The following is a 27931-nucleotide window of genomic DNA, read 5'->3' as shown; positions in this document are numbered from 1 at the left end:
CTACAAATTACAGGCCCTTCCATGCTGCAAAGGCTAGACTAATTAATATTAGTACTAATGCAGACCTCTTATTACAGCATGTAATACCATGGCTACATCTTTTATTGGTACTTATCCCCTGAAAACATTATGCCGTCTGGTCTTACTGATGGGTTTGCCATCTCTAGATGAATCAGTTTAGGTTTTCAGACCCTGGAGCTCTCATACTCTGCTCCCTGGATCTCAGCTCCCTCAGTAGTCTTGCACAGGAAGGGTGATCCTTTGGATAAAAGTGTCATATTTCACTTGGCCATTTGGTTCGATGCCTGCTTCCTTGAAAAGATCATCCACTGCAATAAATCACATTGATGTTTCAATTTAGATTAGCTGAGGTTAGGGATTCCCAGAAATCTTCCCTGAGAAACTGATGGACTGTTTCCATTGACTGGGACACAAAACCAAATCAGAAGGAAAACCTGTTTCCAAGGCCCCAGAGAACACAGGTCTAACTTTCCCCTTTCTACAGGGACCAGCATATGAGCAGAGTATGCTACTAAGGATTCAGTCAATGGGGCTGCCTTGTACTTGATTTTAATTCTTTAACATCTATTTATTTATGGGGGGGGGGAGAGGGTATTGTCCGTGCCACTTGTGTGGAAGTTAGGGAACATCTTGTGGGAGTCAGCTCTCCTACCATGTAGGCTCCAGAGATCAGGTCAACAGGCTTGGCAGCCAGCACAGAACTCTTTTAAAGAAACATTTGACCTCTGTGTCTTTCAAGAAGCTTTTAGCATGAACGTTTTACCTTACAGCCCACCCTTGCAACCTTCCAGTCCCTCAGGCATCATCCACAGCTCTAAACACAGACACACTGATCCAGGCTCAATATTTCACCTCTCCTTCTCCAGATAAGCCCACCTCTCCCCTTGCTGCCCCCCCCCCCCGTCAACAGAACACTGAGTGACAAGTGTTCTGTTACCATTGCCTCACTACAAAAGGGCGGGTGACAAGAGCACATGGCTTACATGTACCCTGAGTTTGAGTTGGATCCCTAGTGTTAATTTGAAAAACTGTATCTTGTCAATGTACATGCAAGAAAGCCCAACTGCATCTGAATTTCAAATCATCAAACTGCATTGTTCAGGGGCTGAAAAGGTGGCTCAGCAGTTAATTAAGAACACATACTGCTCTTGAGAGGACCATAATTCCATTCCCAGTAGACATGTAGGTGGCTCACAACTGCCTGTAACTCCAGTCCCAGAGGATCTGATGCCCTCTTCTGCTCTCCTCGGGTAACTACACATGTGGCATACCCTCACACTGGCACATACACATTTTTTTTTTTTTTCATTTTATTTAACCTATGCCCACATGGATTCTCTGAAATTCTACCAGGTTTTTTGTTTTGAGAGAGTATCACTTCCTAGAACTTACTATGTAGACTAGGCTAACAGGCTGGAACTCAACAGAGATCAGCCTGCCTCTGCCTCAAGTGCTCAGATTAAAGGCCTGTGCCACCATGCCTGCATGCTTGCAAAAACAAAAACAAAAAACAACAACAAAAAAAGATCTTTTTGAAAATGGCATTGCTTTTTAAAAGATACTAATTTAGCCCAATATCATGATGTACACCTATAATCACAAAACTAGAGACAGAGACAAGTGGACCTCTGAGTTTAAGGCTAGTCTGATTGATTGAGATAGATACAGATATAGATATAGATATATATCCTGTCAGATAGATAGATAGGTACATACATACATAGATGATGGATGGATGGATGGATACATATATAGGTAGATGATAGATAGAATGTAGTTCTCTTTTTTCAACCCATAGGTGCTCTGAGCCTAAGGAGACAGATGCGTCTTATTTCCTGGAAAAACGTATAACCTCCAGCCAGTTGATTGCCAGCTGCAGGGGATAGGCCAAGGATCAGTTCCAGCATCAGTGACAGACCAGAAGATGGCAGCACTCCATAGCCGGGTGATAGCTGGTGAGGGTGCTACATATACCAAGAATGCTTCCGGATAGAACAGAACATTTCTTCCGAATCCCCAGAAGAAATTGTTCTTGTTTGTGATATTTTGTGTTCCACTGCAGCCAGGAGGGAGATGAGTCTCCATCAGCTACTTCCCAGTGTGTTGTGCTCATTAACACATGAGGGAGGTCTAGGGGCTTGACTGTCACTGTAGACAGACAGATCACTAACCATCTCAGAGGGCACTCCACCAGCAGTGTCCTGGGAGTCTGAGGTAAGAGCAGGCCAGTTTTCCCCCTTCACAGTTATAGTAAAAGCTGCCAGCTGAGAGAAATTGAGAGATGAATCTACCTACCAGGCACCATTTCTAAAGCCTTTGCTCAGGACCTTTGTGGGTGCAGAGAAAATCTGAGCAGGCTGGTCCATAGGTTATTAGCTCTTGGAGGACCCCAGGGATAACTCTCACAACCTCATTTACAGCAAGCAGAAGAATCACATTCCATAGCTCCCTGAAGGAAGGGCCCAGATTCAAACTCATTCAGTCACTGGTTAGTTGCAATCTGGCCCAAAAGTTAATGGGTATTGAGGCCTTTTCAAGCCCTCAAGCTAGCCAGCCAATCTGAAAAACCTGGCTTTGGGGCTGGCGGCACTAGGGCTACCAACAGTGCTATCAGGCTGGAAAGATACTGCAAATAGCCCAAACATGTACCTAGAGCTGTCTCAGAATTCCCAAGCCCTCATCCTGCTGTGAAGCAAGAAATGTAGCAGACAAGACATCTCATGGTTTGTGGCCAGGGAAGGTTTCTAGTTTTTCCCTGAAAAGCTCCCATACCCCACCAGCTCCTAGGGCTGCTGGGGGCAGGAGCACAATGGCATCTCAGTTTGGAAGCACCATCACTGGCCATATCAGAGCGAGCTATTGTGAGAAGATGGCCCTGGGAATGAGGGGCAACTGGACCCTGCACTCTGCTCCAGCTGTGCTCAAGAGCCATTCACTCAGCTGGCCCTTTCTATCAATTGAAGGGCCACTCGTGTTGCCAGTATATCCTGTCATAGCTCTTAGTGTGTGTGGCTCGTGTGCACATGTGTATGCCTGTTCATTTGTGTGGAGGCACATGTGCAGGTGCACCAGCACACATATGGGAGCCTGACCTTCATATCTGGTATCTCCTTCTATGGCTCTCCACCTTTGTTTGAGACAGACTCTCTCTGAACCTGGAGCCTACGGTCCAGACTAGTCTAACTAGCCAGCTTGTCCTGGCATCCTGTCTCTGCCTCCTGAGTGAGTGCTAGAATTACAGTCTAGGATCCAAACTCAGGTCCTTATACTTGTGGAGAAAATTACTCATGGAGCTATCTCCATAGCTCCTGTCAATGGCCTTCTGACATTATGGCACAGTATCACCTACAAAGTTGGCATTTGATAACCATACAATAAAGTTCTTTAAAAAAAAAAAAAAAGAATGTTTATAAGCTCAGGATTTTGTGTGGTCATCCTGGATCACATCAAAACCCTCAATGAGAGCTTTGACAAGGTGAGTCCCAGCAGATGCCCCAGCTGCTCACATGAAACCACTGTTCCTAGGAACCCAACTGAACTGTCTCTGAGCTGACCCTCTACCCTGGTCCACTTCTGCCTATCCCCTCTGGTTCTGCCTTGAGCCCTCAGCCATCTTGACTTGTGCTTACATTCTTCTGGGCCATTCATCAGTTGGCCATCTGCACAGCCTTGGGTGATGTACACAGCATTGCCCTCCCCACAATTCCCTACCCTTCCCCAGATGGTTCAGAATTGACCAGGCTGTTACCTTCCTTGTGAGTGAGCTTCTCTCCCAGTTTCATGAGTTTTGACCGCAACTCAGATGCCATGATGTAACCTTTCTTCTCCTTGTCTGCCATCAGCATTGCCAGAAGGATTTCTTTCTTTGGGTCCTCTTGTTTGATTTGGTTGTGCATAATGGTCAGGAAGGTGGAGAAATCCAGCTCTCCGTGCTTGTCTGGGAAACCCCAAACAGCACAGTGAGCTGGGGGAAACAGCTCTTGGGGAAACCCATTGACCTGCCTGATTGTCATACCCAGCCCCAAGGCTACTGAGTTCTCAAGGCACTGGTCATGCTAAGGGGAACAATGTTCTCCTGATCTACTGTGGGCCATTCACAGGATGGAAAGTCTCCATTTCATCCTCCCAACAATCTCCAGTAACAATGTGTGATAGTGTTAACTATTGACTTGACAGACCATAGAACCTTGATGAAAAGCTTGTGGGCATACCTATGAGGGATCATCCTGGTTATGTTAATTGATGAGAAAGACAAGTCCATTTATGGGTGGCACCAATCCCTAGGATAGGGGATCCCCAACTGTATCAGTGGAGAAGTGGGCTGAGTCCTAGTATACATGGGTTCATTGCTGCCTTTTTCTGACTGTGTGATCAGGTGCTTCAAGCCATGGTGGATGTAGCTTGATACATGAGCTAAAATAGACCCTTCCATCCTTAGGTTGCTTTGGTTGGGGTATTTTATAGTAATAGGAAAAAAAACTAAGACACTATGATTATTAACCCCCCCTCCCCAAGTCTTGCCTGCTAAGGTGACAGCAGAAACCCAGAGTATTGAATCATGACATAGGACCAGATGGAACTATATAATAGTATTGGGACTGCCAACCTGCAAATAATGACACGGAGACTTATTATTAATTATTGAAGTTTGGCCTTAGCTTAGGCTTTTTTCCTAACTAGCTCTTATAATTTAATTAACATCTTTCTATTAATCTACATCCTACCATGTGGCTCAGTTACTTTTCCTCTGTCCCATGCCTGACTTGTTCTGCATTCTGTTGGCATCTCCTACACACCAAGATTCATCCCTCTGACTTCCTGTCTCTCTCTGCCCAGAAGCCCCTCCTAGCTATTGCTGTTCAGCTTTTTATTACACCAATCACAGCAATGCATCTTCACACAGTATACAAGTTTCTCACAACAAAGCTGTCTCCTTTGCTCTCTCCCATGTTCCAAAATGGAGCAAACCTGGTCCTGGTCAGTGTGTCCATCCTCTTAGCTACCAAAGATCCATGGGTCTCAAGCCCTGGTCTGCCTCACCATTCCATCTACCTTTCCATCACCTTCAGTCTCCACCTGCTTGAGCATGTCAAGGGACCTTAGCCCTCATCCACCCTGCCACAACAAACTGCAATCCCTGACTGCTCCTTCCTTTCTAAAGGAAAGATAAACCAAAGTTGCCCCCACCCCTTCAGAGCTTGAAATGGAGAGCTCAGGTTTCAGCCTACTAGGCTGTGGCCATGAGCTCAGCCTGCAGCAGGAGATACTCTCACAGTGACCCTAGCAGATCCTGAGAACCCATCTAAGAAATAAGGATGCTGAGGTCCAGGTGCTGAGGGGTGGCTCCAGGTCAAGTGCTCTCTTTCCAAGTTACCCTTTTCTCTGGGATAGTCCCTCCTTCCTGAGTATCCAGTTCCCAGTGCAGACACCCTGGTGTTAGAGATGGAAGCAGGAGGATCAGGAGTTCAGTATCATCCTGAGCAACACAATGTGAGTTCAAGACCAGCTTGGGCTACATGAGACTTTAGCTCAAAAGCAAAGGGGGGAAAGCCACTGAGACCAATGAGTGTGCTCTCCTAGGGGCTGTGACAGACTTGTAGGACATCAGACCAGGGTGCCCCATGGAATGAAACACTGTATACATGTCCAGCTACCTCTACAGTTCCATCCTGGTGAGACAACACTGCCACCAGGACTTCAGGGTTCTGACCTTTCACCACCACCATCTGCTTTTCCCAGCTGGGCCCTTCACAATCCCACCTGGACAGCCCACTCACCTATCCCATGAGTCTGCAGGTGCCTCTGTACTTCTCCAGGCGTGGGGCTGGCGCCCAGGCACCTCATGGACACCAGAAGATCCGTGGCCTTAATCTTCCCTCTTTGCTGCTTGTCATACAGGGAGAAGCATTCTTTGTACTCTGTACAGGGTGGGAAAGGCTGGCAGTAGCATGTGGTCACTCCACCACCCATGACCCTCTCCAACACCGAGCCCCAGCCCCTCCTCCCTGTTCCCTTCCCCCCTTCTTTTGCCCCACCAGATTTCTAGAACCCCATAATAATGGAGTGTGATGGCACATGCCTATCATCCCAGCACTTGGGAGGTGAAGGCAGAAGGATCAGGAATCCAAGGTTATCCTCCACTGTGTCTAGTTAAGAGGTTAGTTGAGGCTATATGAGACCCTGCCTCAAAAACAAAACAAAAAGGGCCATCAAGGTGGCCCGATGACCTAAATTTGATCCCCAGAACCTTCGTGATATAAGGAGAGAAGCAACTCCTGCCAGTTGTCTTCTGACATCCACAGTACATATTCACTCACACACACATATATAAATAAATGTAATGAAAATATAAAACTACCAAGTTAAGTAGAATGCAGAGAAATATGAATTGCTGAAGATATTATTTGTATTGTTTTTACTTATTTGTATGTATGTGACTCTATGAGTGAATGTCACATGTGTGTAGGTGCTGAAAAGGCCAAAAGGTTGGGTGCCCTGGAGCTGGAATTACAGGTGGTTGTAAGCCTCCCCACTTAGGTACTGGGAACTTGACTCAGGTCCTCTGGAAGAACCGTCTCTCCAGCCCCCGCCGAATTCATTTTTAGTATAAGCGCATACCAAGCATGGATCAAACTTTACAGGGGCTATACTAGACTCAAAAAGTGTATCTGAAATCCGAACTTCACAGGGTATTCTGTGGTTGATCTGACCAGGATGTCCCCTCCTTTCCTCAAAAGTTGTCTCCGGGGCTACTCAGGAAGAAAAGAGCTGGGTAGGGCTGCCAGACTCTCAGGGTCCTTTGTAAAACTGATGTGACTGTCCTGCCTCCAGAAGCAAGTGATGAACAGTGGTTCCTTGATGCTCTCCTAGGCAGGGTTTATTACAGCTGTTAATGACCCTTCATATCACATGCCCAGCCCCAGGCCCTGGCTCCTGACTCTCAAGTTCTCCTCTGCCTGGTCTTGATCCCTACATGGAACAGCTAGGAAGGGTGCCCAGGCCATCAGCAGTGCTGGCCCACAGCTCTCCCTGGGCAGGAACCTCCTCCTGCAGCAGTCGCACAGCTGCTAAGAAGCCCCTGGAGGCAAAGTCAAGCCTCCTGGGAGCTTGGGAAAGATCCCAGCTCTGCAAATGGAGATTCTGTGGGGGTGAGCTGCCCTAATCCCCTAATCCCTTCTATTCTCCAAAGAAAGCAGCTGAAACCTGTAAGAGGGGCCCAGGATTTGCCGGCTGCCCAGATGGGCACACTGCATTCCCTCATGTTGGTAACAGAGGCCAGCCTCTGAACAAACCATTTTCTCTTCCAGCCTCAACAAATCCACCTTTCATTTCTTAAATGTTTTAATGCATTTTATTCATTTTTATGTTTTTAGTGTGTGGGGGGTCAGAGGGTATCTTGTTGGTTCCCTTCTTTTACCCTGTGGGGTAGGGTGGGGGGATGGAATTCATTTTCAGACTTGGTAGTAAGTGCCTTTATCCACTGGACCATCTCACCAGACTCAGTCCATCTCTCCAAACCTGCACAGCCAGATTCCCTGGAGCTGGTGGTGTGAGCCACCCAGTGTAGACACTGGGACCCTAACTCAGATGCTCTTAACCACCGAGCCATCCCTCCAGCTCCCCACCCCACCACCTCTCTTCTAGGCCAAACTCTGGTCCTTTACATCTCTGGGACCCCTGCCTGGGTAACCAGAAGCTACTTCTGGGGTCTGCTGGACACTGTCCCTCATCATAGGGCTTTGTGGGTCCTAGATACCTGCAGTCTTATCACCCTATGCTAGAACAAGATAGGAGATACCAGGAACACCAGGGAGCCCCTGGCTCCCCTGAGGGCTCTGCTCCTCCAGTCCCCTACACACACACACACACACACACACACACACACACACACACACACTCACACTGCCACACAAATCTCCATCCTCTTAATCTAGCCACCCACCATTTACTGCTTTCCATTTTGTCTTTCACTCTTATTGATTGTGACCCCAAGAATGGGGGTTTTATCTTCCAGTTTACTGCTGGATTTTTAACACCTGGGGCAGGGTTGGCACAGAGAAAGGTAAATTCATCAGGTCAGAAATCCCTAGAGTTATGCAAACACTCCAAATAAAAAGACCTTCTCCAGACCTGGTCCCCTCCTACCCAAGGGAAAATGGTTAACAGCTGTGCCAACACATTCATATGTTTACCATGCACCTTACAGGTATTAAGGATTGCAGTGCACAACTCACACATAATAAAATATGCAATGCTCTCCATTACAAATTCTGTCCAGCTTGGAGATGGCAACACACACCTTTAATCCCAGCACTTGGGAGGCAGAGTCAGGCAGATCTGAGTTTGAGGCCAGCCTGATCTATACAGAGCAAACGTTCCAGAACAGCCAAGACTACCCAGAGAAACCCTGTCTCTAAAAACAAAAATAAATAAATAAGTAGAATAAATTCTATCTAGCCAACTCAACATTACAAGTGAGTTTTGACCACTCTTGTATCCATAGTTAACCCAAAGCTTCTATTTAACAAAATAATGCAACCCTTTTTCCAGTGAATTGAGATTGTAATTCCAATAATTCCAGTAAGTGACCCTCCAGTCAACTGTTTCTTATGGTATAAATTACATTCACTAAAACAAAACCTCGTGTTTTCTTGAGTCTCGTGTAACCCAGGTTAGTCTTGAACTTCTGATCCTCCTGCCTCAACCTCCTGGATGCTGACATTGCAAGGAAACACCATCATATCCAGATTATGTTAGGGACGGAACCCAGGCCCTCATGCATGCTAAGAAAGCTCTCTACCAACTGAGATACATTCCCAGCCCCTAAACTGAAACTTTTTTCTTAGCTTTTCACACAGACTGAACAGTTTGCACCTTCCCTGTTAATAATACCTGATTTTAATACCTGCTTATAAAATTCCCACTTCTCACGCCCAGTGCCCAGCTGTGATGCTATTCTCTCCTCTGTCCCTAGCTCACAGCAGCTCCATAAGGTGGCATCATTGGCTCCAAGGTGAATGATCAGGCAGCAGACTCCAAAGGCCCCTTTCCTATTCAGGCTTCCCAATCGCTTAACATTAATGGCCTCCTTGGTATCAGACACTAGGACACAAAGAGAATCTGCGTTCTTCCTTTCTAGTAGTTTCAAAAGCCATAGAAGAGAGGGACAGTGAGCCTGTCATCCAGGGATGGTGGAAGGACGTCTCTTCTGTGTGTGTGTGTGTGTGTGTGTGTGTGTGTGTGTGTGTGTGTGTGTGTATGGAGGCCAGACTTGTCAGATGCCATAGGAGTGGGAGTTACAGGTGGTTGTGAGCAGTCCTTATATATGTGCTGAGAACCAAACTTGAGTCCTCCGTAAGAGCAGTATAAATTCTTAAATGCTGAGTCATCTTGCCAGCCCCTAGCCCAGAAATGTAGGCTAGGCCCAGAGCTTTAGAGTCCCCTCATCTGTCCCCTCCTGCCTTGGCCTTAGTTTGGGGGATGGGGAGTTAAGGATTCTAGGAGAAGGTACCTACTTGGACCTATTAGGTCACATCCCTGCCACCCCCCTCTTCTACACCAAGCTCATTTACATCTCTGGGACCCTTGCTGGAGTAAGCAGAAACCACTCTTGTGGCCTGCTGGACACTGTTCTGCATCAGAGCTCCCTGGGCCCTGTGGACCTGCAGTTTTATCCCACTGCCAAACAAGGTGCCATCTCAGCAGCAGTGAGCAGTGTATCAGAGCTGTTTGCATCCTCTGTTGGGGAAGGTTTAGGGGCACAGCCTCGGGGGCAGCTGGTTGTGCCCAAAAGGTCCCAGGCAGTGCTCTGGCCTCTTTTGCCAGGTACTTAGCCACCAGGCCCCTGGCCAGGTCTTGGCCAAGTTCTGTGTAACCCAATTCTGCCTTTCTGGTCTTGAGGAAACAGACCTCTGCTTTGCAGGAAGCCTAAGAACAAGGTGCTCACATTGAACCGGGTGGGAGATGCCAGCCGAGCCCCTAGTTTTACAGAGACTACTGCTCATAAAGAAACATCCTGCGGAAGGGTGTAGCCCTGGGTTCTGTTCCCCATCTGCACTGACTACAAAGCCCCACCCCTTTGTCTAGGGCCTTCAGTTACTACGTTAATATTCTCTCTCCAGCCATCACCAGCTTCTCACCCAGACCCACTTTAAACTCTAAAGAGCACTAGCAAGCTCTGTGACCCAGGGTTAAAGTCATGCTGACATATGACAAACCCCAAGAAGTCAGCAAGCCCATCTTCAGGATCACCCCCAAACAGATAGCCAACTGCCCCGCAGCACCTGGCCCCAAGCCTGTGGGTGGGCCAGCTCTCCACCCCTCAGGCCTTCATCCCTACCAACAGAACCCAGCAAATCGAATTGCCTAATGAGACACACATTTTGTGGGGAGTTACTAATTAAAGAACAAACCCAACCTACCATTAATTTGGTCCTGGGAAAGGAACTTGGCCTGCAGCAGAGAAAAGAACAGTCAGGAGGGGGCATCAGCAGGGCCCATCCCACCTACTTCCGGCAAAGCCCCTCACTTACCATCCTTAGGCAGCCCTTGCTCCTGGAACTGTGTTTGGTTCTCTTTCCTCTGGCTTGGAGTCTAAAGTCCACCGGGCTGGGTGGAGGCCTTGTAATAAATCCTCTGCTGCCATGGAGACTGGGCCCGATGCCATGAGGGTCAGATTCCAGCCTTCTCTGAGCAGAGGATGCCCCATCATCCTGAGAAGGTTGACTGTGAGGAAACAATTACAGACTATCATGGAGGTCCTCGCTGCTGGAGGCTGAGACTCTGTAGCAACAGGACAAATACTGGCGTCCCTTCCTGGGAGCCTAGATTCTGAAAACAGGGCCCTGAGTGGGGCTGGCTCTGTCCTGGTCTGAGCCTGCCTGTCCTGTGACCCTTTTCTCTCTCCTGAAGCTAAGCTGGACTCCTTGCTGGAGCCCAAACACAACACACACTGTTTCTCCAGAAGAGGCTGTCCAAAGGAGCCAGGCACAGAGACACCTCATACACAGCCTTGGGGATGCACTGCGGCTGGGGCCACACTGAGGACATTGTCCTCAGCTGGGATCCAGATCCTTCCTCTCCTCTGTACCTCACTTTCCTCACCAGATACATTATGCATGATTACAGGCAGCTGGGACTCAATGACCAGCACACAGCCAATTCTACTTCCTAGGAGCTGGGGTGGTGCTGGTGCTGGAGCTGGGTCCCCAAGGCTTTAAGCTAGCTGCTCAGGGGCCTTGGAGTTTCCCAGTGACTTTCCCAGGCAGGAAGTTCCTCTATCTCTTCCTTCCTCTCCTCACCCTTTCCTGTCTTCGTGCTGACTGAATTTCTCAGCATTCTACGCTGTTCCCCTTCCCCTGAGAGACAGGGCGATATGGGTGACTTCCAGAACTGCCACTGAGCCCTCACTGGTTTGGAAGTCTCCTTCCCTCATTCTACCTGGTGGCTGGTTTCCCTGCAAGGTGCTAAATCCAGACTGGCCCAGTTGTTAGTTATTGTGTGGCCACCCAGGCTGTGCACTACACAGGGAGCTAATGGGGGCTGCCAAAAGCTGCAAGTGCCAGAGAGGGGGTCTCCCACCAACTTGTGTGAGGGTGCGTGGACACAGGACCCCCTCTGGTCCTGACCATGTTCCTCCTGATTGATCTCTTCATGCTCTTAGACTTGAGAATCTTGAGGTTCGGATTGAACTCTATGGGGTAGGTATGGTGTGGGAAGGCTGGAGGGTTCACCTCAATGGCTTTGAGAGAGTAAGGGAAGTAGGCAGGACTTTGACAGGCAGAAATTTTTTGTTTCAGGGGTGTGACATATGAGACTGTCCTAAGTCAGTTATTAGCATGATTTTACAAATATTATGTCATCGTTAACAGAGTTGGAGAGTTTTAAGCTTTCTCTGTGTGGTGAGAGTGGGAACTTTGTAACCTTTTCAGAGACCACAATTCTGTGGCCAGCAGATGGCAGTCCACACATCTCCTGGTGCTTATGTACTTCCTAGTTTGGTGATCTGCTAGGTGTCAGGATTTGTTCTGGTAACTTATGGACATTGAGAACCTCAAAGAATTTATATGTGAATATTTCCACCCAGTAAGACTCTAAAAGCTCCACCCACGGTAGAGTCCAGCTCCCTCCAGACTGAAGACTGGACAGTCTTTCGCTGGTTAACACCACGATGGCCTGGCTTGCCTCTACAGAGCTGGGGGTTTGCAGTCTCCCTTGTGAACATGAAGTTCGGCATCTGGTGTAATTTCGCTTAGCTTCCTTAAGCAGCCTGTTGTCTTACCTGGCCAGGTGGGGTAGGGAGCCCTTCGTGGCACAGAGTTGGGGATACAGCTAGCAGCGTACCCCTAAGAAAGTGCATTGTCAGACCTCGTCTTCCTCTAGACCAGTCGTTCTTACCCTTTCTAATGTAGTGACCCTTTTGTACAATTCCTCATGTTGTGGTGACCCTAGCCATAAAATTATTTTCATTGGTATTTCATAACTGTAATTTTGCTAGTGTTATGGATCATAATGTAAATATCTAATTATGTAGGATATTTAATATGTGACCCTTGTGAAAAAATCATAGGACTCCCAAAGGGTTCACAATCCAAAGGTTGAGAATCACTGTTCTTATACTCGTATGCATATGTATCCACCTTGATTCACCTGATGACTACCACCAGACAGAAAAGCACTTTTTTTTATGGGAGAGGTGAGGGCTTTAAGACAGGGTTTCTCTGTGTAGCTTTGAAGCCTGTCTTGGAACTCAGTCTGTAGACCAGGCTGGCCTCGAACTCACAGAGATCCACCCGTCTCTGTCTCCTGAGTACTGGGATTAAAGGCATGTGCTGCCATCACCATCCAGCCAGAAATGCACTTTTTAAAATATACTTTTAATTATGTGTATGTTTGCATGTCTGTACATGTGAGTACAGGAGCCCACAGAGGCCAGGAGTGGATGTCAGAGCCCCCCAAAGCTGGAGTTATAGGCAGTTGTGAGCCACCCTATGTAGATGCTGGGAACCAAATTCAGGTCCTCTGCAAACAGTGAGTGCTCACTGAGTTATCTCTCCAAACATTTGTTGATGTTTGGAGGCAGATCTCATTGCCCAGGCTGCCCTCAAGCTCACTGTATAATCGAGGATGACTTGGAACTCTTGATCCTCTTCCCTCCACCTCCCAGGTACACATCAGGTATTTGCAGCCACACCCTGTCTCATATGCTGTTTCAGTTGGTTCAAAGCTCCTGCTCCAGAGCTGTGGCTGCACGTGGCTCATGGCATATGCCTACCAGATTCCACAGTACTCTGCATGTTAAGAGAAACAGAAAAACACTCCAGTACCACTTGGGACTGAGTTTATCCACTTTATTCTTGAAATGTGGCCCTCCTGGCTAGGGGATTACACCTCCACTAGGCATCATCAACTTCTGTTGGATCCTTCTCTTTTTACCACTCTGTGGACTAAGCCCCCTCCCTGTGGAAGGGGCTTCAGGCAAGTGGCACCTTCTCCCTACTTAGGCTTCTTTGTCTACAAGGATGCCAACCAGAGCCACAGAAGAGCCTGTGGGGAATGTCTTAGAAAGGTTATGTGGGGGTCAGGGTTCAGGATAAAGTTCAGTTGGTAGAACATTTGTCTAGCCTTCAAGCCCTGGGTTCTATCCACAGCACTGCATAAACCATACCTGTAACTTTAGAAAGAGGGTAAAGGCAGGAGAATCAGAAGTTCAGTGCCACCCTGGGCTACTGAGTTCAAAGCCAGCCTGTACTACAGGAGACTGAGTTCCTGACCTCAGCCCTGCCTCCCTAAATCCTACCCTTGAAAGGGATGCTACTTTCTTATGGAGCTGTGTTCCTCCTAATTCTCCTAGCCAAGGACCCCTGTCACTTATAGTTGGTCTTAGCCCTAACCCCCACCCCAGGAGAGTGTCTTGGCAGGCTTCCTGTGTGCCTGCTGGGTAAAGTCTGGAAGGGCAAGAAGCAGCCGTCTGCCTCTGCTCTCCCCACCTCCATCACATGTGCCTTGTTTCCAGCCTCTCCTAGACTAGTGTCCACCTGGAGCCTACAGGACTCCATCTGAAGTAGCATCTGTGGGTATAACTGAGATGAGGTCATTCAGAGTGAGTAGGGCACTGATTCCCCTAACTTGAGGAGGGCAATCAGACACCACATGGGGAGAGCCATGACTAATGGGCCCACAGCCCAGAACACCTGGGATAGCCTGGGTTCCAGCACAGGCTGGAAGCTGCAGAGAAGCATCCGCTAGAGCCCTGAGAACACAGCGCTGTCAACAGCGCCCCCCTCAGAACTGAGCAGATAACTAAACACCTGCTATTCTCAGCCATCATATTCACAGTACCATGACAGCTGCCTTGCAGACTCACATGGTCTGCACACTTGTACCTGGGCAGCAAGGAACTGGTCTCATGGCTCCCACGAGGTACAACCTGGGTGGGAGGTGTCAAGATGCCTCCTTTCCAAAGGAAGCTGAAGCTCCAGTCTGGGATCACACTGGGTAGCCAGGGCCTGGAGTGGTGGTCCCCAAGGGAGCCCACATCAGTTGCCTGCAGGGTCCATCTCCAGTTTCTGGTTTCCCCCACAACATAGTGTACTCTGGTAGAAATCCAAGTAGATGCCATCCACATGGCTTTCCAGGGTGATGACATCCCTCATCAACTGCCCAAGAGGCACACAGAGGTCCAGGGCTCCAGGAACTTGCTATTCCTAAATACTCTATTTAGTAAATATTTTTAAATGTTTCCTTAGGGCCAAGGAGATGGTTCAGTTGGTAAAGCACTTGCTTTTCAAGCACAAGGATCTGCATTCTAACCTCAGAGCCCACATAAGGGCAGGCATGACACATGTTTGTACTCTAGGCCTGGGGAGGTAGAGAGTGCTGGACCCCTGGAGACCACTGGCCAGTGAGCTAGCCTAATGGGCAAGTTCCAGGCCAATGAAAGAGACCATGTCTCAAAAACAAGGTAGACAGTGTTCCTAAAGGGCACCTGAGGTTTTCCTCTGGCCTACACTGCCCACCTTCCCAATCTTTTCTTACTAAGCACTCGCCAAAATGCAGTCTTCAGGCTCCACAAGCCAGGCCTGTCCCTGCTTGAGACAGCTGTTTAGACCTTCTGATGATAGTCTTGAAATAGCAGCATCCTGGAGGTAGGCAAGGGATGTGCTGGATGGCTGAGTGGACAGACGCATGGGTGGAGCCACGTTCCCCACTCTGACTTGTGGTAACCTTACCCATGTCTCTGGTGAGGTGTGGCCAGGCTCAGAACTTTGGCCACCAAGAGCCCAGGCTCCAAGAGCGTAGTCACCTTGCCCACGGCTCAGGGCCAGGGCCACCTCCTACAAAGTAGCTTCCCACTGCCTCCTAGCACAGGGGACAACTGGTGGGACACCCTCAGTGACAGGTGAGGTGCTGTACTTCCCCTCACTGACCTAGGCTCCCCGAGGAACACGCTATCGACTGCCCACAGCCCCAGGTAGCTAAATCAGTGGATCTCAGTCTTCCTAGCGCTGTGACCCTTTAATACAATTTCTCATGCTGTGGTGACACCAACCATAACATTATTTTTGCTGCTACTTCATAACTGTCATTTTGCCGAGTGGTGTCTCAGTTCCTAAGACAATGAGAAATAAGCTTCCTGATGGTTGAGAACCACTGCTCTAGGTGGTAGGCAGATGAGAAATAAGCTTCCTGATGGTTGAGAACCACTGCTCTAGGTGGTAGGCAGATGAGAAATAAGCTTCGTGATGGTTGAGAACCACTGCTCTAGGGGGTAGGCAGATGAGGCAGGGAGTGGGAGTGAGAAAGGGCCCCGCAAGGTCTGCTTCAAGAGAAAGCCTTGTACCCTGCAGCCTAGGCTCCGGACCATACAGTCTTTCCCTCAGTCCAGAACTCCCTCCTGCCTCCTCACCACTCCCAAAGGTAGAAACGGCCACCAGCCAGGCCAGGCCACACTGCCTTTATTCAGACCTCTCGCGGCCCAGCATGGGCCAGCCTATAGAAAGATCACAACAAAAGAGAAGAATCAGGCCCAGTGTTCCCTGAGAGCAACAGAAAAGAATGCATAGTAGGAATGTCCCCAAGACTCACAGCACAGGGCAGTGCTGTGAGGGAGACCTGTATCTGAGGCCTGGGAGGAGGTGGGTTGGGGACAGGCAGGAGTCACCATGCTGGGAACAAAGGCACCAGGCAGGCAGTGAGAGATTCAAGTTGAGATGTGATGTCTTGAGAGAGAGATTTGTAACATCCCAGACCCTTACAATGGGTCTCAGGAATCTATAAAACAAGGACTTGAGATCTCTGTCTTCCATGTAGTTCAAAACCCAGGCTGGTTTCCAGAGTTCAGCTGATACCGACCTGGAGCTGGGCCTCTGGCTCCCTGGAGACTGGGTTCTCAGCAGCTTGTGAGTGGGGTTCGAGGCTGGATAAGAGTGGGAGGAGCATAGCCCACTAGGCTGAGCGTGGGGACACGGTAACAGACAGAAGCACTCTTCCTTGCTGAGGCCTTACTAAGGCTGTCCCAGGGTAACCAGTAACATCCAGTCCAGAGCCACTTGGGGAGCATGGAGCCCTCTAGGACAAAGGAAGCCCAGAGATGGAAATACTGTGTTCAAAGGACAGAAGTTGTGTCCTTTAGGTCTGGAGGCAGGTGGCTTCAGGGTGATCCAGCTTCTGAGTGGGTGGCAGAGCCTCCTGCTTCTGCCCTGCCCAGCCCTCACCTGCATGGCCACCAGAAGACATTTCCATAAGGCCAACCCAGTCCTGAGAGATAGGAATGTTATCTCTAGTAGTAGTGAAATTCAGGGGAGGGAGGGCAGGGACCAGGATCTTGGCCTTCATATACTTTCCCAAACTAAATTCCATCTTAAGTCCAAAGCAACAAACAAAAAACCAACCCTGACCAAAACAGCTGCGTCTCTCAACAATGAACAATGTCAGTCCCTGTGCAGTGCACAAATGCACATATGCACAAATGCCATAGCCTGTTACGCCCAGGGAGACTCAGTGCTGACTGCTGACATGGAGCGTGTAGAAGGCCCATGGCTCAGGGACGTAGATGACGCCAGGGTACTTCTTTCTGAGTACAGGGTCATTCCACAGCCAAGCAACCCACAGAGCCACCAGTGAGAGGGTGAGGGCGAAGGAATAGAAGAGGAAGAGGCCGTTGCTGTCCAGGAAGAGGAGCCTGCGCTTCTGGTGCAAGACGAGAGCCAGCATGGCAAAGAAGGTGAAGATAAAGAGAATGAAGATCTGGCCCTCGGTGACCAGGTACCTGGAGAAAGAAGACAGGTGTAAAAGTGAAGTGGTTACCATGGCAACACCATCCTGCCCAGTATTCCTCTGGCCCAAGTACTAGGCTGCCCTCCTAGTCAATCAGAGGACCCAATGTGCCAGGACAATCTAAACTACAGCACAGAGGTATCATACTACTTTGACTTTAAGTGGTATAATAATACTCTGGATAGCTGGACATGGTGTTGTACACCTTTAATCTCAGCACTATGAAGGCAGAAGCAGGCAGATCTTTGTGAGTTTGAGGCCAGCCTAATCTACATAGTTAGTTCCAGGACAGCTAAGGTTACGTAGACTCTGTTTCAAAATAATAATAATAGTAAGTAGTAGTTGTAGTAATAATAAAATATAACATCCTGCCTCTACCTCCCAAGTGCTAGGATTACAGAGATGGGTCATCACACCAGTACTGCTTATGTGTGGATTTTCCTGTGGTGGCTCATTCAGTGCCTGCACCCTTTGTCCCCCCCTAAATGTCAGTGTCCACTCACCAATAGTACAGACCACTGGGCACCACCAGGAGCAGGGCAGGCCCTGGCATGTGGCTCTCAGCCTTGGCGGTAGTAAAACAGCCACTGAAGTACATGAAGAGGATGAGGAAGAAGGGAATGTACCTGCGATGGAGAGGCAGTAGCTGTGAAAGGCTGACCGGGGGAGTCCCCATCATCTTTGTCACATTTATGTCACCCTTGCATTGTCACATAGGGTGTCACCTCATGGTTTATAAAACCCTTGGCATGGGTCGTGCACACGCCTCTACATTCAGCCTTTCATTCCCTTGAATCCAGATAAGAACAGAAACCAAAAGGTGAGGTTTATGTAGAGGGCCCTGGGCTCCTTGTGTTAAATACTGAGGTGAAGGGCCTGGGTTCCATGGCAACCACACCTGCCTGACTTCCCTCTCTGGACCTGGTCCCCACTCTGTCCCTCATTCCACATGGAGATGAGGCGATTTGGGGCTCTGTCTCACCCATGTGCCTTAGACATCAGTAGGCCCAGTGCCACACTGATACCCAGCAAGGCTGAGGTCAGAGAACATCGTTCTGGGAGGTCGCAAGGAGGGATGTGGAACTCTTCATTCATACTCAGCCAACAGTCCCCACCTCATCCAAGAGTATGGCTTCTCTCCTCCCCACACAAGGGCTCCCTCTCCTTCCAATACACACACACACACACACACACACACACACACACACACACACTCATGCACACACTCTGTCTCTCTCTCATGGTCTCATACACAAAACCTTTTCTGTCATGTGACACCCCCACCCTCCAATACTCAGTGCATTCCTCCAACCTCTCCGGAATTCCTAGGCCTGTCCCTCTTCCCTCCTCCCTTCCCGTGGGAGGAGTCAGGAAAAGCTGGCATGAGGTCTGCACAGAGGTCCTCTAGCGCCCTCCAAACCAGGAGGATCACCTCCATAAGCTCAGACAGCCCCACAGACACCAGTGTGGGGCACGTGTTGTGGGAAGTTCCACAGTACTGATGAGGCACCAGATGCAGGGCTAGCCCATCACCTCCCAGTTGACAACTGTTCTTATCTCTTCCCCTCGGGCTTTAGTTTTTGCAGTGTAGGATGGGGGTGGCAGAGGAAACTTCCTCATTTGAGCTCTGAATCTCTGGTTCTGACCCCACATTTCTGAGATTTCCCTGAGGGTGGTAGTGCTGCTGCTGCTGGTGGTGATATTCCCCTGGGATTCTAAGATGGGGAACACAAATTGTGCCACCTAAACCTGGCCTTACTGGCTCTTCTCAATTTCCTACATCCCCATCTGTCTTCTGCATTTCACCCACAGCTATCTAGTCACTAGATTCCAGTGTGTGTATTTATCAGGCTACAGTCCTCCCTCCCCAAAAGGGCTCAGCCATGGCTAAGATGGACAAACACCTGCTTTCTGCCCTCTAGTGGCTACGCTGGGAACTTCAGGTAAGGAGCAGGCTCTAAGAGTCCCCTTAGGGCCAATCAAAAGTTAGCTGGGTCTTCCTACATCCTGACCAGGGGTCCCATTCTTAGTGCCTTCGCTGAGAAGGTAATTCTGTTCCAGATGCTCCACTCAATACAGAGGCTGGGATCCAGGGAGCTTTGTCCAATATCCTGGTGCCTGAGCCCTGGATGGAACATAGTCAGCCCCTCACTCACCACATGGAGTGGCCCAGGTACTCGTCATAGTAGTAGAGCAGCTCAAAGGAGTCGATCTGAGAAGGCACAGGGGTAGCAGAGTGAGTGGGGCAGGGACCTGAGGCCACGCTGCTGCCCACTCCCGCCTCTTTCAACACCTCCCACACACCATTCTCATTCCCTCCCTAGGGAACCTCAGGGGCCACTGGGAACCAGTCACTGTACCACTTTCTTTCTCTCATTTTTTAAATTCATTCATTCCCCCTCCCTTCCTCCCTTTCTCTTCTTCTTACATAGTCTGGCTATTTAAACCAGGCTTGTCTTGAACTTGTAGCAACCCTCTTCTCTTTCCCTCCTGAGTGCTGTAGTTTCAGACATGCACCCCACATCCAGATACTGACTCCCTTTACAATGTAGGAGAATACTGATTCAGGTAGGCAACAGTGCCCTCACTTAGCTGCATGAGGCAAAGGCAGGAGGATCAGGAGTTCAAGGTCATCCTTGGCTACTTATAGAATTTGTGGTCAGCCTGGACTACATGAGACAGTGACTGGCAGGGGAGCCTCTTTAGACAAGAACAGGACCTAGTAGGGCAGCCTTGCTAGAGTGGGTCGGGGGGGGCAGCCTCACCAGCGTCTCTGGCTTGAGATTCTTGATGATGGGGTTCTCTCTGACGGACAGGTGGTGCTGGTACCCACTGAAGAGCAGGCGATGGTTGACGGAGTCGCCCACCAGGTGAATGCTGGCTCCCATGATGAAAGTGATGATGCTGACGTAGATTATAGATCTCGGCAGCGTGCGAGGAGACCGTTCAATGAGCTGAGGTTCAGAATGAGGTTCACGGCATGCCCCTGACTCCGTTACAATGTGTGAAAACCTCTGCCTCCCTTCCCTCAGAAAAGTGGTATAGAAAGTCCCTCTGGGAGTTGTAGGTTTCGTAGTACAGACTAGCTCCAGATCGATCATGGTATGGTGTAAATCCAGCAGGGTCTGCTGAAGGACACCCTTCCTCTTTAGGAAGATCAGATGAAGGTAGGGGGTGTGGACAATGTTAGAAGTGACCAGACCTTCAAGGGAGGAGTCCTGGTGAGGTCAGACTCTTCCACTACCCCAGGGTGTCCCCTGTATGTCTTGGGTGGGCCAGCATGCTGCAGGGATCTGGTTTTTGAGTGGGAGGTCCCTAGCAAACAGAAGATATCAGGGAGTCCAAAATAGGGGTGGGTGTTCCAAAACACAAACTGTCCTGAGGTGATGCTTCTCCAACTTTTAGAGGTTTGAAATGTTTTTTTCATTTTTAAATTTTTAAAGAAACATTCACCTATTTATTTATTCTGTGAGTATATTTATGTAGGTACACATGTAAAGCTCAGAGGACAATTTGTGAACTCATTTCTTATGATATGGGATGAAATGCAGGTTGTCAGGCTTAGCAGCAAGCACCCTGACCCACTGAACCAGTTCATCAGCTCATGAAGTGTGTGTGTGTGTGTGTGTGCGTGCGCGCGCGCGCGCGCGCGCGCGTGTGAGAGAGAGAGAGAGAGAGAGAGAGAGGGAGAGGGAGAGGGAGAGGGAGAGGGAGAGGGAGAGGGAGGGGAGGGAGGGAGGAAGGGAGAGGAGAGAGAGCAGAGAGGATGGGAAGGAGGTAGGCCAGTCTGTACCTTGAGCAGAAGGAAGGGTGTGATGACATTGTAGGCCATGTGGAAGTAGTCCCCAACACTTGGCTTGTTGAGCGGAAACCACTGGAGTGGGAACACCAACTAGGAAAGAGGGCATTCGTTCTCAGGAAGGCCTGAGGCCACTGGACACCAGCCCCCCCTACACACACACACACACACACACACACACACACACACACACACACACTGAACTCTTCTGTGCTCTATTGGAAGCCCTAAGCCAAAGGGACTCTCAGAGAGAGAGAGAAACTGAGTTCTGTAGACAGTAAATGGACTGTTCCTAGTCATATTTGGTACATAGAAACCCAAGGAGTATCTTAGCACTGCTACAAAATAGTATTCTTCACAATAGTATTTTTTTTAACTATTTCATATTTTATTTAATCATTTATTTATTTATTTACGGATCTTTTTGAGACAGGGTTTCTCTGTAGCTTTGGAGCTTGTCCTGGAACTCCCTCTGTAGACCAGGCTGGCTTGAACTCACAAAGTGAATGCTGGGATTAAAGGATGCGCCACCACTACCCAGCTATTTTATTTAATCCTTTATTTTAGGACAAAACACATTTACAGTTTAAAATCTTTCCTAATTTGAAAAAGGTTCTTTTTCTTTTAACATTCTACCATATTTACATGGTTTTTATTCCGCTGAGTGGGGAGAGCAAATCACCTTCTGAACTTTTCACTGTGTAGGTCTTTCATGTCCTTGAGTAGGTGCATTTCAAGGTATTTTGTTTTAGTTTTCAGGCCCCTGTGAATGGGCTTTTTCCCTGGTTTCTTTCTCAATCTGTTTGTATCTGGTACAGAGGAAGGCTATGTTAATTTTGTAACCTGCCACTTTGCTGGAAGAGTTTAGCAGTTTGGTTTGTCTTGTCTTGTGACAGGGTCTGACCATGTAGTTCAGACAGGTCATTATAATACATGTTTACTAGGGAAGGTTAAGTAATAGAAACAGCAGTTTGCATATATTGCTATAGAGCCATGGTTCTCAACCTTTCTAATGCTGTGACCCTTTAATACAGCTCTTCATGTTCTGTTGACCCCAACCATAAAATTATTTCTGTTGCTACTTAATAACTAAATTTTGCTACTGTTATGAATCATAATGAATCATATTTGAAGGTAGAGATTTGCCAAAGGGGTTGCAACCCATAGGTTCAGAAACACTGCTATGGAGATCTCTTCTAATGTAAAACAATCAAGGTGCAGAATATAAGATATAAAACAAAAATCTCCTTTTGGTTAGGAAAAGAAAAGAGGAATTTCTATATATGCTTACATACAGAGAAAGGAGTAGAAGAGTATGCCCCTGCCCTCAGGAAAGTCTAACCCTTCTGTATTTGGGGACTTCTACAGATTATTCTCATTACTTGGAAGTGACTTTATTTTTGGTCAGTTACAATATGCAAATTCAGCTGATGGGCTTCACCTCCAGATGACAGTACTGTAAGACAATGAGGGATGACAACAGCTATGTTCTACCTCACGGGATGGCTGTTGGAACCCACCCAGGCTCTCTCACTTGCAAGAGTAACCAGACACACCGCTACCGAACGGAAAGGCCTCTGAGTTCTCCCTAAGACGTGATGTCTGTAAGGTCACTCAGCAAATGGAAATCACATTAAGTCCCCTCAATGCTCACAGGACTCAGCCTCACACTTACCATGGCAATGGGGCGGCCAAAGTCGAGGACCCAGTTCTGCACTGTGAAGTAGAACCAGAGGTCAAAGTGGAAGGGAGCCGTGCGGTCTGTCTCCTCGGCCTTTACGGAGCCATGCCTGGCAAGGAGCAAAACTAGAGTCAGCCCTCTCCCCTCGCCACCAACCCAAGAGCAAGACCAAGAGGTCTAGGCACTTGAAGGGGACATACATGTTATCTAGGGAAAGGAAGCCCAGAGGCTGATCAAGAGGATAGAGGATTTCAGTTGTCCTAACTACCCTGTGACTCAGGAAGAAACTGACCCACAGGTGAAGTAACTGTCAAACTTTCATTATAAAATGGTGGAGAAATAAAACTAGGCAAAGCATGAAAGATGAATGAAAAATATCAAGCATAATGATGGACAGCAGCAGACAACCTTCATGAAGCACTCATGATCCCCCAGGAACCATGTGGTAGCTATCTGCTTGAGTGAGCTCATTTCTTTATTTGTTATGCATTAATTTTTTTAAGAGACATGTATGTGCAACTCTATGAATGCACATGAGTTTAGAATCACCGGAGGGAAGACCTTTTTTTTTTTTTATAATAGAAACAGCCTGGTGGTATTGGTACATGCTTTTAATCTGGGGGGAGGGGCAGCAAATCAACAGAGTGAGTTCCAGAAACAGCCAGGGCTACGAAGAGAAACCCTATGGCAAATAATAATAATTAATTCACTATTTAAATACAATCCCAATAATTATTTGAGTGTGTGAGCATGCATACATGCCCTGCCATGCATATGGAGGTTAAAAGACTTTGTTCAAAGCTGCTCTCTTTTCCACCAAGTGGGTCCTGGGATCAAACCCAGGTCTTCAGGCTTAGTGGGTGCCTTACCCCACAAAGCCACATCAGCAGTCCAAAAGGAGACAGTATTAAGGTTCCCCCAACTCTCCAACCTCCTCATTAGAGTCTAAGTCCCCCTACAGTATGCTTACTATCCAGAGACAAGACACTACTAACCTCTAAGATGAGAGGAGCCTCGTTATCCCGTATGTGTGGCCAGACCAGACACAGATCCCTGAGTCGTCAGCTCTGTCCCTGACTCAGACTGCCTTAAAACCATCATAATGGCCCCTGTTCCATAGCCATCCCCTAAAGGAACATGTGAGCTGAGCAGCACCATAAAGATGGTCCTCTGTCAGTGTTGACTTTCATAATTTTCTGGACTTCTCAGCAAATTAGCTGATGCTAATCCCAAAGATGAGTTGACAGATCAAGCCACTGGGGCCAAGGAGGCAGGCCCTTGGGGATCTGTGGTCCTATGGAAGGCAAGGCAGGTAGAGGCAGCTTTCCCCAAGTCAACACAGCTTTCCTATCCCCCAATTCCACCACACACTGATCAACAACTATGCATGATGTGATGACTTTACCTGTATCGTCTAGACTAATCCCAGGCAGTGGCATCAGAGGCAGAAACTGTCTGCTGCTACTGCTTGTAGATGAAGATACTGAGGCCAAGAAAAAAAAGAAGGGGCCCCAAAGAAAGGGTGTGTGTGTGTGTGTGTGTGTGTGTGTGTGGTGTGTGTGTGTGTGTGTGTGTGTGTGTGTGTATGTATACATGCACAAAAAGTGTGCATGTGTCACATGGCAGGCTGCCTCCGACATATGAACTGGTATCTTCTCTTTTGCTGGGGCTACTGAGCTCACACTGACTGACACCAAAATGGAGGAGTTCTGCCTAGCACTGAACTCAAGCTTGGGTCTTTACCACTTACTCTCCTGATTATGATAGGTTACTGATTACTATGTATTACTATAAGAAGCCAGCTGGCATTTGAGGTCAAACTAGAAAAGGATCAGTGTAGACAGAAACAATAAGCAGAACCTACAGAAAGGCAGGTATGGGCACTTTTAACCAGGAAGAAGAGCTGCATGTGAGCAGGAGGGAAAGGCCTGTGGCAGGAGGAGAGATCACACTGCACATGTCCCAGGTTTATGAGGGAGGGATCGTAGGGGCTGTAGCCAGACCTGACAGGGCAGATATTCCTGTTAGCTATGCACACTGCTCAGAGTTCAGCAATAGCACTCCAGTAGAGTCCGTTTGTTTCTTCCTCTTTATGATCGTCAGGACAGGCCTCAGACAAGCAGTGAGTGATGAAGGATTTGGAGGGAGGAGGCGAGTGCCCTCCGTGCTTTTAGTCTGAAACTTCCAACTCAGACAGAGGTGTCATGTTTAGTATAAAGAATAAAGAAGTTTTGAAAGGCAAGGGGAAGGGAGGCACTTGGTGCATGCTTCTAGAATTTACTGGTTCATACTAGAGGCTCAGTAGCAATTTCTTCTTCTCTTCTAGAAAGCACTTCCACCCATGGGAACTCTGACATTAGTCCAGCCTAGCTTAGTAGGACAGGTAGAGGAAACAGGTAGTAAAGGGAAGGTACCAGCTTAGGAATCAGGGCTGATAAACACGGATTTTCAGAATCCCCACTGTGCTCTGCAGTTATCTCTCTCCCTCTGTGTGTGTGTGTGTGTGTGTGTGTGTGTGTGTGTGTGTGTGTGTGTGAACGCGCCTTGCTTTACCAGCAGTAAGTAAACAGAAGACTGATAGACATCTAAATGGTTTTCTTCTGTTGGGGCTCTCTGACTGTGAAGGCAGATCACACAGGGTAACGGTATCTCCCCTCAACACCCAAACTCCTGCCCTGAGGATGAATGAACTCAAGTGTGTCCCAAGTTCCTGATTCCAGACTTTCCAGGCTGAGCCCCCAAGCCATGCTGGCCCTAGGTCCCCATCAGGAGCAATGTTGGGCAGAACTGTGGACAGCAGTGAAAGCCCAATGGCAGGTAACCTGAAGCAAGCCCAGCCCTTGCTCCTGCTCCCCTCCACAGCTTCCCAAGTCTACCACACAGGGAAACCGACACCAGACAGCTGGGAAGCCAGCATCGAACAGGGGCATCTGCAACCCCGGGCAGTAAGAAAGAAGACTGCTTGTCTGGAGAAGCACCTGGAACTGTGAGTGGGGATAGAATAAGGCTGACTCTGGGTTCTTATAAAGGACAGTGAAATGGGGGACATGATGATACTGAGGCTTTTAATGAAAAATGAGGAAATGCCGACAAACAAAAGCAAGACGAAAAGGAAAACTAACCAAGAGCCATGTTATGGTGGCACACACCTTTAATCCCGACACTCAGGAGGCAGAGGCAGGCAGATCTCTGTGAGTTCCAGGCCAGCCTGGTCTACAGAGTGAGCTCCAGGACAGACAGAGCTACATAATAAAGACTCTGTCTCAAAACAACAGAAAAACAGCTTACATATTATAAACACTGTATACTGACTTCCAATGTTTAGAAGTAATCCACAGATAACATGTAGGAAGATAATTTGAATTCCTGAGTGCTGTGGGCAGCATAGGGCATACTAGAGGTGCTTACTGAATGCCACCTGAACTTGGGGAACATTTCTGGTCAGTAAAACAGTCTGACCCTCATTCTGATCAGGCTCCTTAGCTTGCTCTGGACCTACCTTATCAGTCAAGATGAGTAAGTAACACTTAGAAGAGTAAATGGGCCGTGGATTGACATGTTGCTCAATAATGTGCCTACAGGCAAATCTATCCTAGTGCAAACATGATAGAGCAGATATACAATCTAAGATGGCTGCTGTGTTACTAAGCCACAGAAATCCTACAGGATGACCACCAGGTAGAAAGAAATATTACCAGGCACGCGACTGCACATGCTCAGAAAATTGGCTTCCAAGTCAAAAGGCAAACTTAAGGGAGCTAACCTCAGCCCAGCCCCCCAAACTTCCCCCACCATCCCAAATCACACCAGGAACTTCTGAAAATGAACATGGAGCATACTAGTGCTCAATACTCTCCCATGGCTCTTTGGTACCTATGGGACATGGGTATACACTTTTAACAGGTCATTTAGGATGAGAAAAGCATGGGCTTACTGCTTAATCGGTGAGCAGCCTCCTTTTCAGGAGTGTTCCCACCTCCTCAAAGTTTCCACTCTAGGGCCTTCTGGTCTAACTCAGGGGCATTTAGGGCACTTCGAAGTCAGTCCAGCCCCCTGTCATTTTCTCTTAGCTGTGGCTTGTCCAGCACCAGTACACTTCTTGCCTTTCCTCAGTCTTCCACTGGCTACCATGTTCAGTTTCTGCGGTGCTGGGCATTGAACCTAGGGCTTCCAGTGTACTACGCAGACACTACTGACTAGTCTACCCCTCCTGCCCCCCACCCCCGAAACCTGTCCCTACCTCCTGAGTGCTGGGATTAAAGACAGTCACCAAAAGGCCTGCACTGCTCAACTCCTCCAGAAAGCCCTCTAGGATTAGCTGCGTGGGCACCGACTTTCCCGTTTCCCGCCTGGTACAGCGTTTAATCAACACGGGTGACACGCGGGGAATGTTTATGGCCAATGAAGGGGATAGAGGCAGACTGGAGGTTTTGAAATATCAAAGGGCGGGTTTTGTGCCTCTGGCTCTGCCCCGCCCAGCCTTATAAAGCCCAAATATCACCCCCTCATTCAGAATGGGAGCAAGCCACTTCCCGCTGTCCCCGGTTACTGGCTCACTTTCCTGGGCCCCTGAGCCTCCAGAGTCAGAGCAGAGTCACAGTCTTGCCCAGAGCAGGAGGCTTCTGCAAACTTGGAAGTGGTGCAGGGACTCAGCAGAGCTGGCCGGGGTGACCTCCGAGCAGCTCGATTCCCCTGACCCTGGCGAGCTTTTTCAAACTCTGGGGGCCCCGCGCGCACCTGGCTTGCACGAACGTGGCACCGGGGCCGCTCGCTGCTCCCGGGAGCTGCCGCCTCCGCGCCGCCGCCTCCATGGCAGTTCAGCTCGGCATCGCCTTCCTGGAGGAGAGACGACTGCGCGGGCGACGGGGAGGAGGGGTGGACGACGAGGGGAGGAGCTGGAGGAGGAGGAAAGAGCAAGGGAGGGACCGGTAGAAAGGGTGGAGGATGGGGAGGGACTTAGATAGGGAAGGGAGAGGAAGCTGGTGAGGGACGTGGGAGGCGGGTTGGGGGGCAGTAGGGGAGCACAACACAGAAGGAGGAAGAAGAGAGGATGGAGGGAAAGAGGAGGGAGAAAATGCAGGGGAAGGGTGATCTTCATTGGGGAGAGAGAGAGAGAGAGAGAGAGAGAGAGAGAGAGAGAGAGAGAGAGTGTG

General features: G+C 48.8%; 2 protein-coding genes across 2 annotated transcripts; both read right to left on the bottom strand.

The window, feature by feature from the left end:
* Positions 1-81: 81 nt before the first annotated feature.
* Calml4 (calmodulin like 4) lies at positions 82-10759 on the bottom strand. Its single transcript, XM_051197710.1, has 5 exons — positions 10554-10759; positions 10443-10473; positions 5799-5939; positions 3770-3958; positions 82-329 (listed from the first exon to the last, which is right to left on the bottom strand). Exons 1-5 carry the CDS (start codon positions 10554-10556, stop codon positions 232-234), a joined length of 462 nt encoding a protein of 153 aa, XP_051053667.1. The 5' UTR covers positions 10557-10759; the 3' UTR covers positions 82-231.
* A 5202-nt stretch (positions 10760-15961) lies between these two features.
* Cln6 (CLN6 transmembrane ER protein) lies at positions 15962-27608 on the bottom strand. The gene is made up of 7 exons (XM_051197709.1): positions 27516-27608; positions 22773-22887; positions 21092-21190; positions 20064-20252; positions 19455-19510; positions 17802-17924; positions 15962-17290 (listed from the first exon to the last, which is right to left on the bottom strand). Exons 1-7 carry the CDS (start codon positions 27587-27589, stop codon positions 17020-17022), a joined length of 927 nt encoding a protein of 308 aa, XP_051053666.1. The 5' UTR covers positions 27590-27608; the 3' UTR covers positions 15962-17019.
* Between the last annotated feature and the right edge of the window lie 323 nt (positions 27609-27931).

This window comes from Phodopus roborovskii, unplaced genomic scaffold, assembly GCF_943737965.1.
Source record: "Phodopus roborovskii unplaced genomic scaffold, PHOROB, whole genome shotgun sequence".
Lineage (NCBI taxonomy): Eukaryota > Metazoa > Chordata > Mammalia > Rodentia > Cricetidae > Phodopus > Phodopus roborovskii.
Note: the sequence above shows the minus strand (reverse complement) of the source record. Positions and strands in the feature narration are given on the sequence as shown.